General features: G+C 38.2%; 1 protein-coding gene across 4 annotated transcripts in view; it reads left to right on the top strand.

The window, feature by feature from the left end:
• Nucleotides 1-16,515, top strand: part of krz (kurtz) — a 375,871-nt gene that overhangs the window by 300,060 nt on the left and 59,296 nt on the right. For all 4 annotated transcript variants that reach the window (XM_065217469.1, XM_065217472.1, XM_065217470.1 and 1 more), the window contains 2 exons: nucleotides 8,818-9,177; nucleotides 9,254-9,411. In XM_065217469.1, coding sequence (XP_065073541.1) covers nucleotides 8,818-9,177; nucleotides 9,254-9,411 — 518 coding nt within the window. The remainder of the gene's footprint in view (nucleotides 1-8,817; nucleotides 9,178-9,253; nucleotides 9,412-16,515) is intronic.

The raw sequence follows: 16,515 nt of genomic DNA, 5'->3' as shown, positions 1-16,515 counted from the left end.
TTAAAATGTTTTATATATGGGAAATGTCTCTAATGTTGGCCTATGGATCTAAGATTGGGCCCATCGCTAAAACCCTGCTATTTATCAATTTTATCTAGATGAACGCGTTATTGGGACGTTACTAATGGATATTTTTGGTTGCTATTGAAAATTTAGTCGATTGCTGAATTTATGTATGGGCCCAAATTAGGGACACTTAGGCCGACATTACCTGCATTTCCCCTATTTAATTTTATTTCAGTTTAAATTATCGAAGTTTATTTTAAGGGGTGGATATACAAAAATATACAGATCTTGCTCATATGGATGGTTCTCGTCTTCAACAAAGTTGTTCAGATGGACAAGACCTACAATAAGGAACAAAGTTTAGTTCATAATTCACTCACCAGGCGGTGCTGATGCGACATTAATTTTGAATTGTTTGCCCTAGCTTAATAACTTGACTAGATAGAAGGCTTTCCGTCTTTGGTAAAGTTGTTCAGAAGGACAGGACCTATCCTAAGGCAAAGAGTTTAGCTCATATGTCACTCACCAGGCAGTGCTAGTGTGACATTCATTTTGAATGGTTTGCCCTTACTTAGCATATGGATTAGATAGAAGGTTCCCTTCTTCGGCAAAGTTGTTCAGATGGACAAGACATATATTATCGTAAACCGTTAAGCTCAGAACTAACTCACGATTGTTTGCCCTAACTTAACATATGGACTAGGTAGAAGGTTTTCCGTCTTCAGTAAAGTTGTTCAGATGGGCAATAGTCATCCTAAGGTCAAGAGAGTAGCCCAGAATTCACTCATAAGGCAGCGCTAGTGTGACATACTTTTTGAATTGTTTGCCCTCAGATGGACTAGATGGAAGGTTTCCATCTTCGGTAAAGTTGTTCAGATGGTCAAGATCTATCCTAACGTAGAGTTTTGTTCAGAATTTACTCTCCATGTAGTGCTAGTGTGACATCATTTTTTCATTGTTTGCCCTAACTTTACATATGGACTAGATTGAAGGTTTCCCTCTTCGATAAAGTTGATCAGATGAACTATTGATGATCAAAAGTAACTGATATGAACCTTATCTTATTTTTGAGAAAACATTTTTAAATAAACAATAGCTAAAATTAAATTGCGTATCTTCTGAACAGATTAGGCAACTAATATATTATTTGTTTCTGACCAAGATTGCTGAAGACATTCTTATGAGTTAAAATGTCAAATAAAAGCAAAAATATAAACAAAGTTAACCTCTAGCGAACACTGGGGAGTGAATTCTAAACTATGATGATTAGGGTTTTTGTTCTAATTTCCGTCCTACTAAGGACATCCCGCACTTTACCACGCTTTTTGGAAAGGGTTTGAACAAAACATGGAATGTTTTCATCAAAGAAAATTTCTAAATGTATCCACCTTTCCATACGTACCGTTGGATTTGATAAAGAGTCAAACAATGTTGAGATATTATTAAAAATCTAACACTGCTTCTTGCTTCTAAATTCGTCCTAGGCGTTTCAATTCCGTCCAAACGCATTGAAACGCCATTAGATTTTCTTCGTCCTACGGATAAACGTAGAAAAGGGGGATTAGCTAGGAGCGCTTCTTTTGTTTTGAGAACAATGAGCGTAAATATTAATACAATGCGCTCTAACAGGATTTATGTTATAGCTAATGAACTAACGCATCGGATCAAACCTATTATTGATTTGTGCACGGTGAAATCATTGATATTATTGATCTTTTTTGATCGATAGAACGGAAATGGGCGATTACGACGAAGTAGCGCTCTTCCCTACCATATAATTTTTGTAGTTCATCTTAAAAACTTTGGCAGCAACATAAAGCTTATATCTTGGCAAGCTGTCAAGTGCAACCAAAACACTCGAAACTACGTGAAGCAACAGTGCGAACTGATGAGTTTATTCTGAGCTTAACTGTTTACCATAGAATAAGTCTAGTCTATCTGAACACTTCGTTCAATACGGGACTTCTGTCTAATCAATGTGTTAAGCTACGACAATCAATTCAAAATTACTGTGACACGAGCGCCACCTGGTGAGTGTACTTACCTTACCAATCAGGCTAAGGCCTTGTTGTCCTCTGCTGTCCGAAGAAGTCGTCTCCACTCTACTCGATCCATGGCCACACTTCGCCAGCCGCGTAGTCTGCGAAGGGTCCGCAGGTTGCCTTCTACTTGGTCGATCCATCTTGCCCGCTGCGCGGCTCTTCTTCTTCTTCCTGTTGGGTCGCTTTCTAGAACCATTTTCACTGGGTCATCGTGCGGCATTCTTACGACGTGCCCAGCCCACCGTAGTCGCCCAATTTTTGCAATGTGGACGATGGATGGTTCTCCCAGCAGTTGGTGCATTTCGTGACTCATTCGCCTCCTCCACTTTCCGTCATCCATCTGCACTCCACCGTAGATGGTACGCAACACCTTCCGTTCGAAAACACCAAGGGTGCGTTGGTCCTCCACGAGCATAGTCCAGGTCTCGTGGCCGTAGAGGACCACCGGTCTAATCAGTGTCTTGTAGACAGTCAACTTCCTGCGGCGGCGCGAGCGGAGCGTCCTCCGGAGTCCAAAGTAGGCACGATTCTCTGCCATAATGCGTCTTTGAATTTTTCTGCTGGTATCATTTTCGGCGGTCACCAGTGAGCCCAAATACACGAGCTCATCGACCACCTCGATTTCGTCACCGTCAATCTGAAGTCGGGGTGGAAGGCTAACATTGTCTTCCCTAGAACCTCTTCCTTTCATGTATTTTGTCTTTGATGCGTTGATGGCAAGTCCAATCAGCCTAGCCTTCAGCCTTCAGTCTGATGGACGTTTCCGCCATCGTCTCAAAGTTCCGTGCCATGATGTCAATGTCATCGGCTAAGCCAAGAAGCTGGATGGACTTCCTGAAGATCGTGCCGCTCGTGTCTATCCCAGCTCTTCTGACCGCACCTTCTAACGCGATGTTGAATAGCAGACACGAAAGCCCATCACCTTGCCGTAACCCCCTTCGAGATTCAAAGGGACTCGAGAGTGTCCCCGATACTCGAACAACGCACATCACTCGATCCATCGTCGCCTTGACCAATCGCGTCAGTTTATCCGGAAATCCGTACTCGTGCATAATCTGCCATAGCTGATCTCGATCGATTGTGTCGTATGCGGATTTGAAATCGATGAACAAATGATGTGTGGGCACGTTGTATTCGCGGCATTTCTGCAGAACCTGCCGAATCGCGAAAATTTGGTCCGTGGTAGCGCGGGCACCCATGAATCCCGTCTGGTATTGCCCCACGAACTCTCTTGCAAATGGTGACAGGCGGCGGCATAGAATTTGGGAGAGTACCTTGTAGGCGGCGCTCAGCAGTGTGATCGCACGGTAGTTGCAGCAATCCAACTTGTCGCCCTTTTTGTAGATTGGGCATACGGCACCTTCCATCCACTCCTCCGGTAATATCTCCTCCTCACAAATCTTGGCAATTACCCAGTGCAGCGCTCTAGCCAGTGCTTCACCACCGTATTTTAATAGCTCACTTGGTAGTTGATCTACACCAGTTGCTTTGTTGTTCTTCAGCCGACCGATCTCCTCCTTAACTTCTTGAAGATCAGGAGCCGGTAGCCTGTTGTCTTCTGCGCGTGCCGTGCCACCTTCGTTTTCTGCTGCTTCACCGTTGAGGTGCTCGTCATAGTACTGCTTCCACCTCTCAATCACCTCACACTCGTTCGTGAGAAGGTTACCGTCCAAGTCCTTGCACATATCGGCTTGCGGCACGTAGCCTTGGCGTGAACTATCTAGCTTCTCATAGAACTTCCGTGTGTCGTTTACGCGGTACTGATTTTCCATCGTCTCGCGATCTCGGTCTGACGCTTCTTCCTTCGGAATACCGAATTTTGTCTGTTCCGCGCTTGTCTGTATCGCTCCACATTCAATCTCGTGCGGATAGTCTCCCGAAAGTATCCCATGTTCCACGTATTCCGTTATCTTTCAATGATGATCTTGAGTTTCTAGTTGCGTCTTATAAACTGTAACACCAGCGCGGAAAATAGACAGTGGCCATCTCCATGGTATTGTCTTAACGAGCATCACTCCATTGTCGTATCGCATGTGCTCCATTTTGCTGCTCTCCTTTTACTTTTTTTTGTTGACTCCATGGTACCTCAAGTAACAATTCAGCCACCATTTGGCATCCACTCTGGTTTAAATACAGCATTTCGAAGTGTAAAACATTCCTGCTTAATAATTCAGCTTTTTGCTATTTTAAAAACCTTTTATAGTCTGGCACGAAAGTAAAAAACTGTATTGTTTTCAAAATAAATTTGAAGCAGCTCTCAATCCCTCCATAAAACTGTTCTGTAATTCAATGATAAACTTCATTGGCAACTGTTTATAAATGTCTTGCTTAAATACTCTTTAAACGAGTTCTATCATTTTAAAAGCAACCTTGAAGCTACTAGGTTTTAAATAAGATCGGAAAGCATATATTGTTGCTTTTTAGGCCTTTTGAAATTACTCTGTTTACAAATTGAAGTTTAAAGTTGGATCCTCATAGTGAATAAAAGCAAAATTTATGACATCTGGTGGAGAATAGTAAAGTGAGCGTGATCCTTGAATTAACATATTGTCGAAACAGCCTTCTCCAGATCTTGCGTAAGACTGTGAACAGCAAAATTTAAGGAAATTAATTGGGCTTTTTGTTAAAAATACTTTCAAGATTCAACACTCATGAATAACATCTCAAAAGAGCGAAAAATGCTCAAATTATGCGACAAGTGAATTTTAACCTACGAGTATCTCGAAAATAACAACTTTGGGCAATTTAAGCATTATTAGCTTTTTTGTTGTAAATTTAATGTGTTTTAATATTAACACTATTTAAAAGATATTCGATAACTATTGGTAGTATTTTGGAAAATACTTATTTTTCAATAATTCATAACTTTTTTGTTTATTATTTGCCCAGCAAATACACAGTGTCAATAGGTATTTCTTTACCTAAGCTACAACATAAATATAAAAATATATATTTTAAAAAGATATGCAATTTGAGTAAACATCTCAAAAAGGCGAAAATTTCTTAAAATACGCGATAAGTGAATTTTAACCTACGAGTATCTCGAAAATAACAACTTTGGGAAATTTAAGCAGTATGAGCTTTTTTGTTGTAAATTTGATGTGTTTTAATATTAACACTAACGGCGCCGGTGGTGTAGTGGTAAGCGTGATTACCTCTCACCCCAGCAGGCCTGGGTTCAATCCCAGTCGGCGCCGCCGGGATGTTCTGAGGCATAACATCTCTGATCACGCCTTCCTTCGGATGGGAAGTAAAGCCGTTGGTCCCCGGTTCATGAGTTGATGGGTCGATAGGTAGGGTCCAGGTGTAGGAGCTGCCTTCCTGGCACGTCGGTAGCATTGGTGCTCAGCACGGAAAACAAGATCGACGGAAAAAACAAACCAAAGGAAAAAAAAATATTAACACTATTTTAAAGATATTCAATAACTGTAGGTGGTATTTTGGAAAATACTTATTTTTTCAATAATTCATAACTTTTTTGTTTATGATTTGCCCAGCAAATGCACAGTGTCAGTAGGTATTACTTATAAAAATAATATATAAAAAATAATTAAAAAAATGCAATTTGAGTATTTTTTTTTTTGATAATTTAGATTTTTTTTGTTAAATTTTTTTTTATAGTGTATATTTTTTCTTGAAAGGCACAATACTTGTCCACAACTTCTTCGAAGATACCATCTCAATCAAACAAATCGTTCGCAAGATATATGTTTTCTATTGATGCGTATCATTTTTGCATAAGCCCTTTTCAAGTGTTAGTCGTGTACAAAACTAGGGAACCAAATATGTAAAATTGCATGTTGGACAGTAACAAACAACTGTGCAAAGTTTCAACATAATCGTAGAAGGTCGATCAAAAAAATTATAAAAAAAACGTCATTTGAAATGGAACTGCTGATAGCACCTAAAACTAGGCCACTTTATGAGAACTATTTTATTGATTTTGGAAATTAATCAAGATTTTTATACGATCAGTTTTTATTTTTATTATTTTGATCAGATCGGATGGTATTTATGAATCGTTGTCTATCTTGGTTGATGCTTTTCTAGTGGATTTAGCAAGCGGCTAGGGAAGATGACTTGAAAAAGGTTTCATGGTTGCCAAATCACTTTTATTGTAGTTTAAATATGGTTTTCAAATGGGACTCAATGCGTTCATCATTACATTTGTTGTATGAAATATATGCAGATTATGTAATAAATCCAACCTTACCTTTACCTGAACAAAAAGTTTGGTTTTCCCATAGTAATTTCCATATAAACTTCGAATAGTTTGTGCCAAGTCAGTTTATTTGGGAGGCTAATCAGGACCTGATTTGAAACCGTTTGAGCACTGTGGAGCAAAAATTTAAAATTTTGCATCAGTCTAGTGTACACTCTGTACACCTGTGTACATGTCGAGGCCCAAGTCTGAAAGGAATTTCTAACGTATGACACGCTTCATCTCACCGTATTTCCTCAGCACCAACGCTAGATAGCTATCCAGGACCCCTGATGGAAGATAGTACACTCTCACGTATTGAACGTTGTCCCCCTGCATGCTATATGCATACTTCGACTGCCTTTCTATCTGCAACACATTATTTGTTCACGGTTATGCAACAAGGCATAAAGCATCGCTTCCTCTCATTTGAACTTTATGAACATAACATTGATTTCTACTGCGCAATCCGATATATCAAGAGCAAATTTTCATTACGTCGAATGTAACAAAGGTAAACAAAGTCGAGCTATCAGTGTCAATCGATTCTCCTGCTATTACACAATATACTGTCCGAATATAGGATCAAATCCCATTTTCAAATTTATTTACCAGTCAAATTGCTTTTTGACGTAATCACCTTCCGATCAAAATAGTTTTCGATGTTACTTAAGTCACCCAATTTCTATGGAGATGCCGTTTGACTTAAGTAACAGCGCTGAGAAACCCGTGAAAAGTGTACGTTCGTCGTTTCGCTTTCTCTTTATTAAAGTGAATAAATCGAACTGTTTGTTGCTAAGATGATTTCGGTGGTCCTAAAATGATGAATGGGCTGCACGTAAGGAGACGTAATTGATAATTCTCCCGAATATCCTGGTAAATACACTTTGACTTAAGTAACAATAGGGGCCACCAAACGACGTATAATAACTTTTGACTCAAAAACCAGTATTTTTTAGCATGAAAGCTAGCGATTTGCATTTGTATGATTAAAACCCTGCTAAATATGTTAAACATTGCTATCACTATGAGATTATATGTGTTTACTTGGAAATAGGAATAACTTTTCGGTCATTAAAACAAAACTTTATTTTTCTCGGATTATTGCGAATGTTACTTACGACATAATGAAAATTTGCTCTTGATATATCAACCAACTGAACAGGATCCGACCCCAATGCTTTCATGAAATTGGAAATTTCACTGATGGTGGGTTTCACACTTCCATTTGTGAAGCTGAATTTGAAATTTAAAACACAGCTGCTTCTATCGATAGTTAGAGCGCACTGAACCATGGGCACTTGAAAATTGACAAAAATCATAGAATAATAGCTTTTGGTAAAATGTTTGAACTTTTTGTTAGAACGTATTGTAATTTTTGCATTAAATGTATTTTTAATTTTTTTTAATTTTTTAATCGTTTTCTGTGCAAAAATTACAAAAAATATTGTAATTGTAAAATTCATAAAAAAAAATCAAAAATATTGAATAAAGACATTTTTTGTTATTTAATTTTTTATAACTTTTTTGATTTTTTTTTCCCTAAATACTTACTTAAATAAAACCATATTTATTTTTTTCTACAACTTTGTCTCAAACGTCATTTCGATTAGAAGTGACATTTACGTGCTACGATTTATTAAAAAATGTTTGAAAACTCAAGATTTATAAAATTGTAAGATTCAATATGGCCGACTTTTAGCAGAAATTTGAATGCCCATAACAAACTTTCATGCACAGGGTTGGTAGTAGGTCACTGTTTAGTGGCTAGGTCACTATTTTCAAGTCACTTTTTTGACCACAACGTTACAAAAGATCTCAACACAACTAATAACCTTATGGCTAAAAGGGTAAACAAAATGATTCAGCTAACTTTTTCCTATAAAATTTCATTGCAAATTCAGCTTCAATTAGTGTAAATGTATAATTATCCTTTATGTGAAAATTACAATAAGCAAAAAAAAAATGCTTCTAAAATTGAAATAATGTCTGTAATAACATTGATTCATCGCCTACTGATGCTAGAAGCCATCCAGATGTTGGAACCAATCCCTTCTGAAAAGGGTGTCTCTACATCTGCCTTTCCGGAAATTTCCCACCGTAGGATCACGGTATCCCGCTCAATGGGGCGGACAAAATTGGGCTGCTAAAATATCACCATTTCGGTCAATTTATTCTAATTAGTTTGTTTAGCTACCACCCCATTTGGGTTCCCGTTTCTTCTCAATCACAATGAAGTACAAGTCGACAACGATGATGGTAGCTAATTAAATTCCTAATGAAATTTCGCTGCACGGGAATTTGAATCCCAAAGGGGTTTTGGAGTATGAATCGCTTTTGAAGTTGCTGATGAAAGATGCCGTCACATGCTGCTACTGTGATAGCCCGTCGCAAACAGGTCACGAAAATTGCAATTTTCTCGTGAGGCAAAAGGCTTCTCAACGGGTGCAGGGAAGTGTAGTTTTGATTAGTTTTCCTCTGCTTTCTCTTCTTTGACCAAGGAAAATCGTTGACGAACGTCATCACATGTGGTATCTTTTCATATATGTGTTTTTTTTTTCTCCACAGATCTTCCCCCAGCAGGAAACGGACCGACCGCTGACCCGGCTTCAGGAACGGCTGATCCGCAAGCTCGGACCAAACGCCTACCCGTTCTACTTCGAAGTGCCGCCACACTGTCCCGCCTCGGTGTCCCTGCAGCCGGCCCCGGGCGACACCGGCAAACCATGCGGCGTCGATTACGAGCTGAAGGCCTTCGTCGGCGAAACGCCTGAGGACAAACCGCACAAGCGGAACTCGGTGCGGTTAGCAATTAGAAAAATTATGTACGCCCCCTCGAAGCTGGGCGAACAACCATCGATCGAGGTCAGCAAGGAGTACATACTGAAACCAAATAAGATCCACCTGGAGGCGAGTCTGGATAAGGAGGTAAGTGGCCGCAGTAAAAATGGCTTCCTCAGAAAGCTCTAATGGTATTTTTTTTTTGTGTATCTCCCTACAACAGCTTTATCACCACGGCGAAAGTTTATCGGTGAATGTACATATAGCGAATAATTCGAGTAAAACGGTTAAGAAAATCAAAGTGTCGGTGCGGCAGTTTGCCGACATTTGTCTCTTCTCGACGGCGCAGTACAAGTGCACCGTGGCGGAAGTCGAGTCAGAGTGAGTACATTTTTTTTTTTCCTCTGCTCAAAACTAAGATGACCATGAAGAGTTTATGTTCCTTGCCTACCTGAGCTACACAGGAATGGAAGCATTCGGGAATAATGAGGATGGTACAGAAAGAATGGCGGTTATGCTAATTGTGGACGAAGATTCAAAGAAAATCGAAATGGAATCCTGTCGTTGATTTTGATACATTGGCGGGCATGGCGATAATATGTTTTCTCTAGACATATTTTCGTTACGCCTCAGATCACTATTTTAACATAATTTATCGCTTCTTCAAGCTAAGAAACGGTTTTAATCGGATTGGATTGATGCAATAACCACATTCGCACGTGCAAAATGTATACATTTTAAGAATAACTCTTGAAAATTTCAATTATGCCACTTCCTATTGATTTTGGATCGATTCAGCACGAGGTTGGAAAAGGCTTGAGCAGGAATGGATCGCTCTTTTGGGACTTTTTCATTATTTTTTAATATTGAATGCTTCCGTTAAATCCAATTGAATTTTCAGATAACACATCTTAAAATAGATAGTTTATTTTTTTTTTATATTAATTTATTTGTACTAATAGATAGTTTAGTGCTATCAATCCCCCTATCAAAATTGAAAATGTGCGTACCGCAGAGCTATACTCTGTGGTTTCATTAAAGGTGCACTTGAGAGCGCTCTCGAGTGTAGATTCAGTGAAAGCAAGGGTGTGGCTCTGCGGTTCGAAAATTTTGAATTTTGATAGGAAGATTAAAAGCATTAAACTATCTTTTTGACGATGGGTTAACTTAATATTCAACTTGGATTTTAAGTTAGCATTCTATAATAAAAAGAACTGAAACAGCCCCAAAAGAGCGATCCATCACTGTACGTGAGTATATTTTCAATTTACTTTCACTAAATGAAACATTTTACTGAAAACCAAAATGAAAAACGCTGAGCGTAATAACTTTCATGTAACTTTCACAAAAAATTTAATGTTATGTGATAGAATTATCAAAATATAGCCAGGTGGGCCAATTAAATTAATTTCCAGACCTATTCTTTGGAATGTCCAGGGATGTATTCAGTAACTCGTACAACCGACGTACAGTGGCGGGCCTCCATACAAAAGTCGGACAAAACCTAAAATATTTCAGAATCTGGCTGAAAATCAAATATAGGGGAAATGGATGTAATGTCGGCCTAAATGCCCCTAATTTGGGCCCATACATAAATTCAGCAATCGACTTAATTTTCAATAGCGACCAAATATATCCATTAGTACCGTCCCAATTACGCGTTCATCTAGATATAATAGATAAATAGCAGTTTTTTAGCGATGGGCCCAATATTATATCCATAGGCCAACATTAGACCAACATTAGAGCCATTTTCCCTATAGTAAATTTTGGGAAGCTGATTCCATTTTCGTTATGAAAGTCATAAAAAAATATGAATCAACCCCCTTAAAAGTGATTGTATCTTTCTGATACCAATAGACCCGTTGATTGATTATTTGTTAAGCTTTATTAATTCATAATATATTTCTGTTTCCTTAGGATTCTAAATTCATCATGCAAGACAGCATAAACCAGAGTGTCGACTACCTGAAAAAACCTGAAAAATCAGGGAATTTCAGGGAATTCCATTTTAGTCCTGGAACATCAGGGAATCGCAGGGAAACATTTGTTAATCCTCTCTAAAAAGTATTACTGATCTCGCTAGTCTCAGACAATTTAATTACTCGGTGTATCCTGATGAATGTGGGCGTATTATTGGAATGCCTGTATAAAGAGAGAAAGAGAGAGAGAGAGAGAGAGAGAGAAAGAGAGGGAGAAGGATTAGTAATTTCCATATAATTCCACTACCTTATACCTTATCCTTGACAGATACGCGCAGACGCATTGTAGACGAAATACACGTATATGTCAAGGATAAGCAAATAAGGTAGTGGAATTAAATCGAAATTACTAATCCTTTTCTATGTCTTTCTACTCTACTTTTTAGGATGTTTGTTTAGCAAATAAAATCTTCAAGAGAATTGCGATGAATTATTTGAATTGCTTAAAAAAGAACATAGTCTTCTCAAGCTATATATGTATTGTATAAAAATTACAGATGCATTACTGTAAGAACTGTCGAGATCCTATGAATTTACACGCTAGTGTTCGTGAGATTCTCCATGGCAAACTGAATTTTGATAAGTTTGGGCCGTCCCTGAGTTTAAGTGGGATCCAGAGGGGCGGTAAAAATTCATTAACATCTTTGAGTAGAGCTATACATTGTTGGTTGGACAAAATTCATGCTCCAAGTGGATTAGCGCGTTTCTGGGTGGCGCTGTGTTAAGTTCGGTCCAACAAAAATTTAACCTCTGAAAATGGGTTGGAGCGTCTTTGTGTAAATACAATAATGAGGTATCCCGCTGCGATCAAGCGTTTGGTTAAACGTGTAATCCCAAAAAAAAAGTTCAACGGAGACGAGATGGGCATTGAAGTGTGTACGGGGAATATATTTTATAACGGGGGATTAAAGACAAGTGTTTCATATGCGAAAATATCCCTTACGGAAAGTCCAGAAACACAAAAAAATAAGGGTGCGGAAATTTGACATGTCAACGAGAGGAAATAAGAGGATCATGAACTTGTTTAACACTTTCTGGCGATCAAGCTAGTGAAGAAAATGCATGTAGGAAGTGATTAAAATCCTCATATAGAAATTGAGAGAAGTGGTTATCCCGTTCAATTTTTTCCCGGAAATTATTGTTAAACAAGCTACAATTAATTAAAAATGATTTTTCCCCATACAGTTTTACCTGCTTTACTACCAGTTCCCAGAGAGCCAAAAAATTCAAATTTAAGAGAGAAAATTTGCTCTCACGACCTCAATCTCTCAACATGCCATGTATTTGGTTGACACTCGATTTGTGGTTTCCCTTTCACAGATTACAAAATAGAGTACCTGACACTACAAAACATGTCTGGTACCTCTATATATGCATTTGCTTTAACATTTGAAGTCTATCCTTTTTTACATATGCTGCGCAAAACATAAACATACATAAACATCGGCGAGAAATTCTGTGAGGGGTGAGCTATTTTGTGGGCAGAATGTGATAAAAAGGAGGGACTCCGAACATTAATCTAAATGCATATATAGAGGTACCAGACATGTTTTGCACTGCAGTGTCCTCTGTGAACAATTATAGGAAAACAGATTGTGTCTACTTTCCGATAGATGTCACCGCAAACAACAGCTGTGACATCTGATGGAACATGAATGCAGAAGCTTGACAAAATGATCAATTAAAGTATCATTCCGGTTACTGCTTTAACTGATTACCTGGCTCGTAACATGTCTTATTCCTGTAAATTTGGAAAAATAGATAATAACTAATAACTAATAACTAATCAGTTTTGTTGCGCTAAAACTTATACTAACCATTTCTGAGATGTTTTACTCGGGTATTCAGTATAACCAGGCAGAACTTATTTAAAAAGAAAACGGATTAAGGCAAGTTATTTTTATCGTTAGTTGCCGTCCATATACCAAGTGGCGAATATAAGATGGGCGATGTTCGAGTGAATATGATCCTTTACTGTTTAAAGATTTGTATTGAGATTTGTGTAATCCATTAAGCATGAAGCTGGAGATCAAATTGAAATCAAAATTTACTGTTATGATGTAACTTATTTTGAATACTCCAGTTGATATCATTTTGGTTGACTTAACGGTTAACACAGCAAAAATGAGAGCAAAATTTTACACTATTGAATCAAACGGAAAACTAATCGTGCTTTCAATTAAATCAATTTGATTTCTGATTTTGCATTCATAATGTTTAAATTAATACGGGCCTGGCGTAAATGTTTAGCATCCATGCTTTTTACGCTGCGAGACTTCAGCTCAAATCTCACCCCAGGCAAGTCACGAATGACCTAAAATGTGCTAAACAAAACAAATAAACAATAATCAATAGTTCAACGACAGACAAACTTAAATTAAATTATAAACAGCAAAAAATTTTTTTGATATCACATCAAAGTGGATGCAATACAATCATGTCGAAAATTTCATGTAATTTTTATGACCACATAAATAAACAAATGCAGTAAAAGCAGCGTAATGTCAGTTCATGCATTGTATTAATGATAATTTTGTCCTTTTTAGCAAGTAATTTTACACCATATTTTCGACATGATTGTAGTGCATCCACTTTGACGTGATATCAAAATAATTTTTTTGCTGTGTAAACAAGGCGTTAACAGCAGAACTTCAAGTTAAGTTGCTTTCATTTAAAAAGTCTTGACTGCAAAGTGAAAGCACAATATGATATCGGACTTCTGTCGCGCCAATTGAAATCATAATGAGTTTTCATTATGATAGAAACTGCAAACTTTAATTTCGATTTGCTTTCATTTTGTTAACCGACTTTGCTCGGGTAGAAAGGGTAAACATTCTTGCATCTTGACAGCAAACGTTTGGTTGCTGGGTACATTATCAAAGAGCTTTGGGGGTGATTTAACTGGCAGGAACGTCCAATGAAAATTATGTCTTAAACAACAATGACTTATGGTGGTTCTAAAAAGAACCATTTTGTGGTGATGGTTGAGTAATGCTGATCTATTAGGGCTCACGACGAGCAACTGAAATCGATCAGTAGTGGTGCGGCTTCTTCCTCCTTCTTCTTCGGTGAATCGAGGGCTCTTGAGGGCAGCCTTGATAGCTAGCTGATTGCGGGTATCCTTTCGTTGTGTACTGCAGAAAATTGTACAACTCCACGCGCCGACTGCACTGCCTCTGCTGCTGATTATGACGACCGGACACCACCACTCACTACATCGATTTTGAAATCTGTGTTAGGGAAAGTGTTTTTCGCAGGCAATCGATGATAATTTTAATGTCCATAGCAACAGTTGCACATTCGTGCAATTTTAATAGTAAACTTTTGAAAATTGATAAAGCCTTAATTTTAGCAGATTCGTAGAAAAGCTTCCTATCGATTGGCGTATTAAGAATTAAAATCCATCATCTCTGGAAATCAGACCACTTTCATGCCACGACCGAGTTGGAGTTCAATTTAAACTTATGGAAACTGACATCCGATTGATGACCTTGACAAATGTCCATATAATTCTCTTTGCCAAATATATGGTGGTCCTGAAAAGAACCGTTTTTTCGTGATTGTTGAGTAATTCTGAGCTATTAGGGTGTTCAACGCAGATGAGGCTGACGAGCTGTATGTTGTTTGGAACGATGATGACGCGTTTGACATAGATGGCCCACAGCACCTCACGAAGAGCGGTGTGGCTTCTTCCTCCATCTTCGGTGACTGGACGCTCATGTGGGCTGCAGCTCGCTGCTTGCGGGCAGCCTTTCGTTGTTTAATGTAGAACAATATCCAACGCCACGCGCTGAAAGGACTGCTGCTGCTGCTGATGATGACGACCGAATAAACACCACCACGCACGGTGATTGAATACGCACCGTTTGGCTAGACCGGAGGGAATTTGATTTTGAAATCTGTGTTAGGGAAAGCGCTTTTTGCAGGCAATCGGTGATAATTTTGATCACCAATGCAGCAGTTGGACATTTGTGTAAATTTCAATAGTGAAGTATTTGAAATTGATAAAGTGTTCATATTAGCAGATTCTTAGAAGAAATTTCAATACATTAGCTTGAAAAGAATTAAAATCCATCCGCTATTGACAGAGTTGTAAGTGGTCTTAACCTGACCACTTTTCGTAACGCAGTCGATTTTGGTTTTTTGAAAATTCACCCCCAATATGTTGCCGTAAAAAAAAGTGATTCAGATCGCATAAAGTCTATTGGATGGTGTGCAATTTGCATCAAATTCCATGTATTAACTTGACAGCACGACCAGAAAGCAGGTTTCTGCTTTAAGTGAAGTCATTCAGATGGACAAGACCGATCGCATGATTAGCCTCTAGGTTGAGAATTCTATCACCATGCAGTGCTAGTGTCATTCGATTCAAAATGCTTGCTTAAGCAGTCTACAGTATCTGAAAATGAATCTTATTCAAAAAGTGAGTCACTTTTACTCATTCGTATGGAGACATTTTTCAAAGCGTTGGTTACTCATGCGCTGAGTGACCTACGGTTTAAGCAATGTCTCCTTACGAATGAGTAAAAGTGACTCACTGCCTGAGCTAGTTTCGTTTTCAGGGTTTCGACTAAATAGGAGGTTGCTGTCTCTAGTAAAGCTATTCAGACCTATTGTATACAAAACACAGGGTGGCCAGTGAACTGGGAAATCGAAATATTTCGGATACAATCACTTCGAAGAACTAGTTAAATAATTTTGATGAAAATTACAATAGAATTTAAAGGGAATTTTTGGAATGAATTCGAGAGATAACAAAATTCTAATGAAGTTTTTGGAAGAATTTTTTTTAAAAGTTTTGACAATAACGCCAAGTCAATTGTTTGCGTTCAACATAGGTAGTTCTGTGAGAAAGTCCATGACGATTGTAAAGCCATTTCTAATCAATTTTCTAAATCAGTTCCGAGAAGAATGTTAAGAGAGTTCTTATGAGAACTTCAAAGAAATTCCGAGAGTATTGAATTCTGACAAAATTAGAAACATATTTCCCGATTCCCAGGAATTCCCGGGAACACCCATCAGCTGTCTCCCGTTACACTAGTTCTGATAGCTTCAAATAAGTTCCGTAGATTTCAGGTAAATTTCTTGAAATTGAATGAAGATCAAATGGCTTCAGTTCCATTGGCTTCAGAAAAAAAAATGCAGGAACTTTACACAAGCTTCTAAAACTTCAGTCCAGTACGATAAATAGTTTTTCAGGGAAGTTACGTAACTTCAGGAAGTTCTGACAACTCATGGGGCCAGTTCCATGATTATCAGGAAAATTGCGAGGACCCTCTAGAAACAATTAAAGATAGTCCAGAGAACATTAAGAATAGAACTTAAAAAAAAAAATTACCAGATGTTGGGAGAAATTCATGCAAGTGCAGACAACGTCGGGAAGTTTAGAGACATTTCCGGCAGCTTAATTAATTTCAGGGCAAGTCCAAGAACATAATCAGAAGAGAAGCAAGAACATAGTGATAATGGGAAAAGGAAAGATTTTCAAGAACTTCAATAAAGA

Source organism: Ochlerotatus camptorhynchus, unplaced genomic scaffold (genome assembly GCF_037179485.1).
Source record: "Ochlerotatus camptorhynchus isolate MF236.1 unplaced genomic scaffold, CSIRO-AGI_Acam_v1.1 ptg000077l, whole genome shotgun sequence".
Lineage (NCBI taxonomy): Eukaryota > Metazoa > Arthropoda > Insecta > Diptera > Culicidae > Ochlerotatus > Ochlerotatus camptorhynchus.
This window is presented reverse-complemented; position numbering and strand designations above follow the sequence as displayed.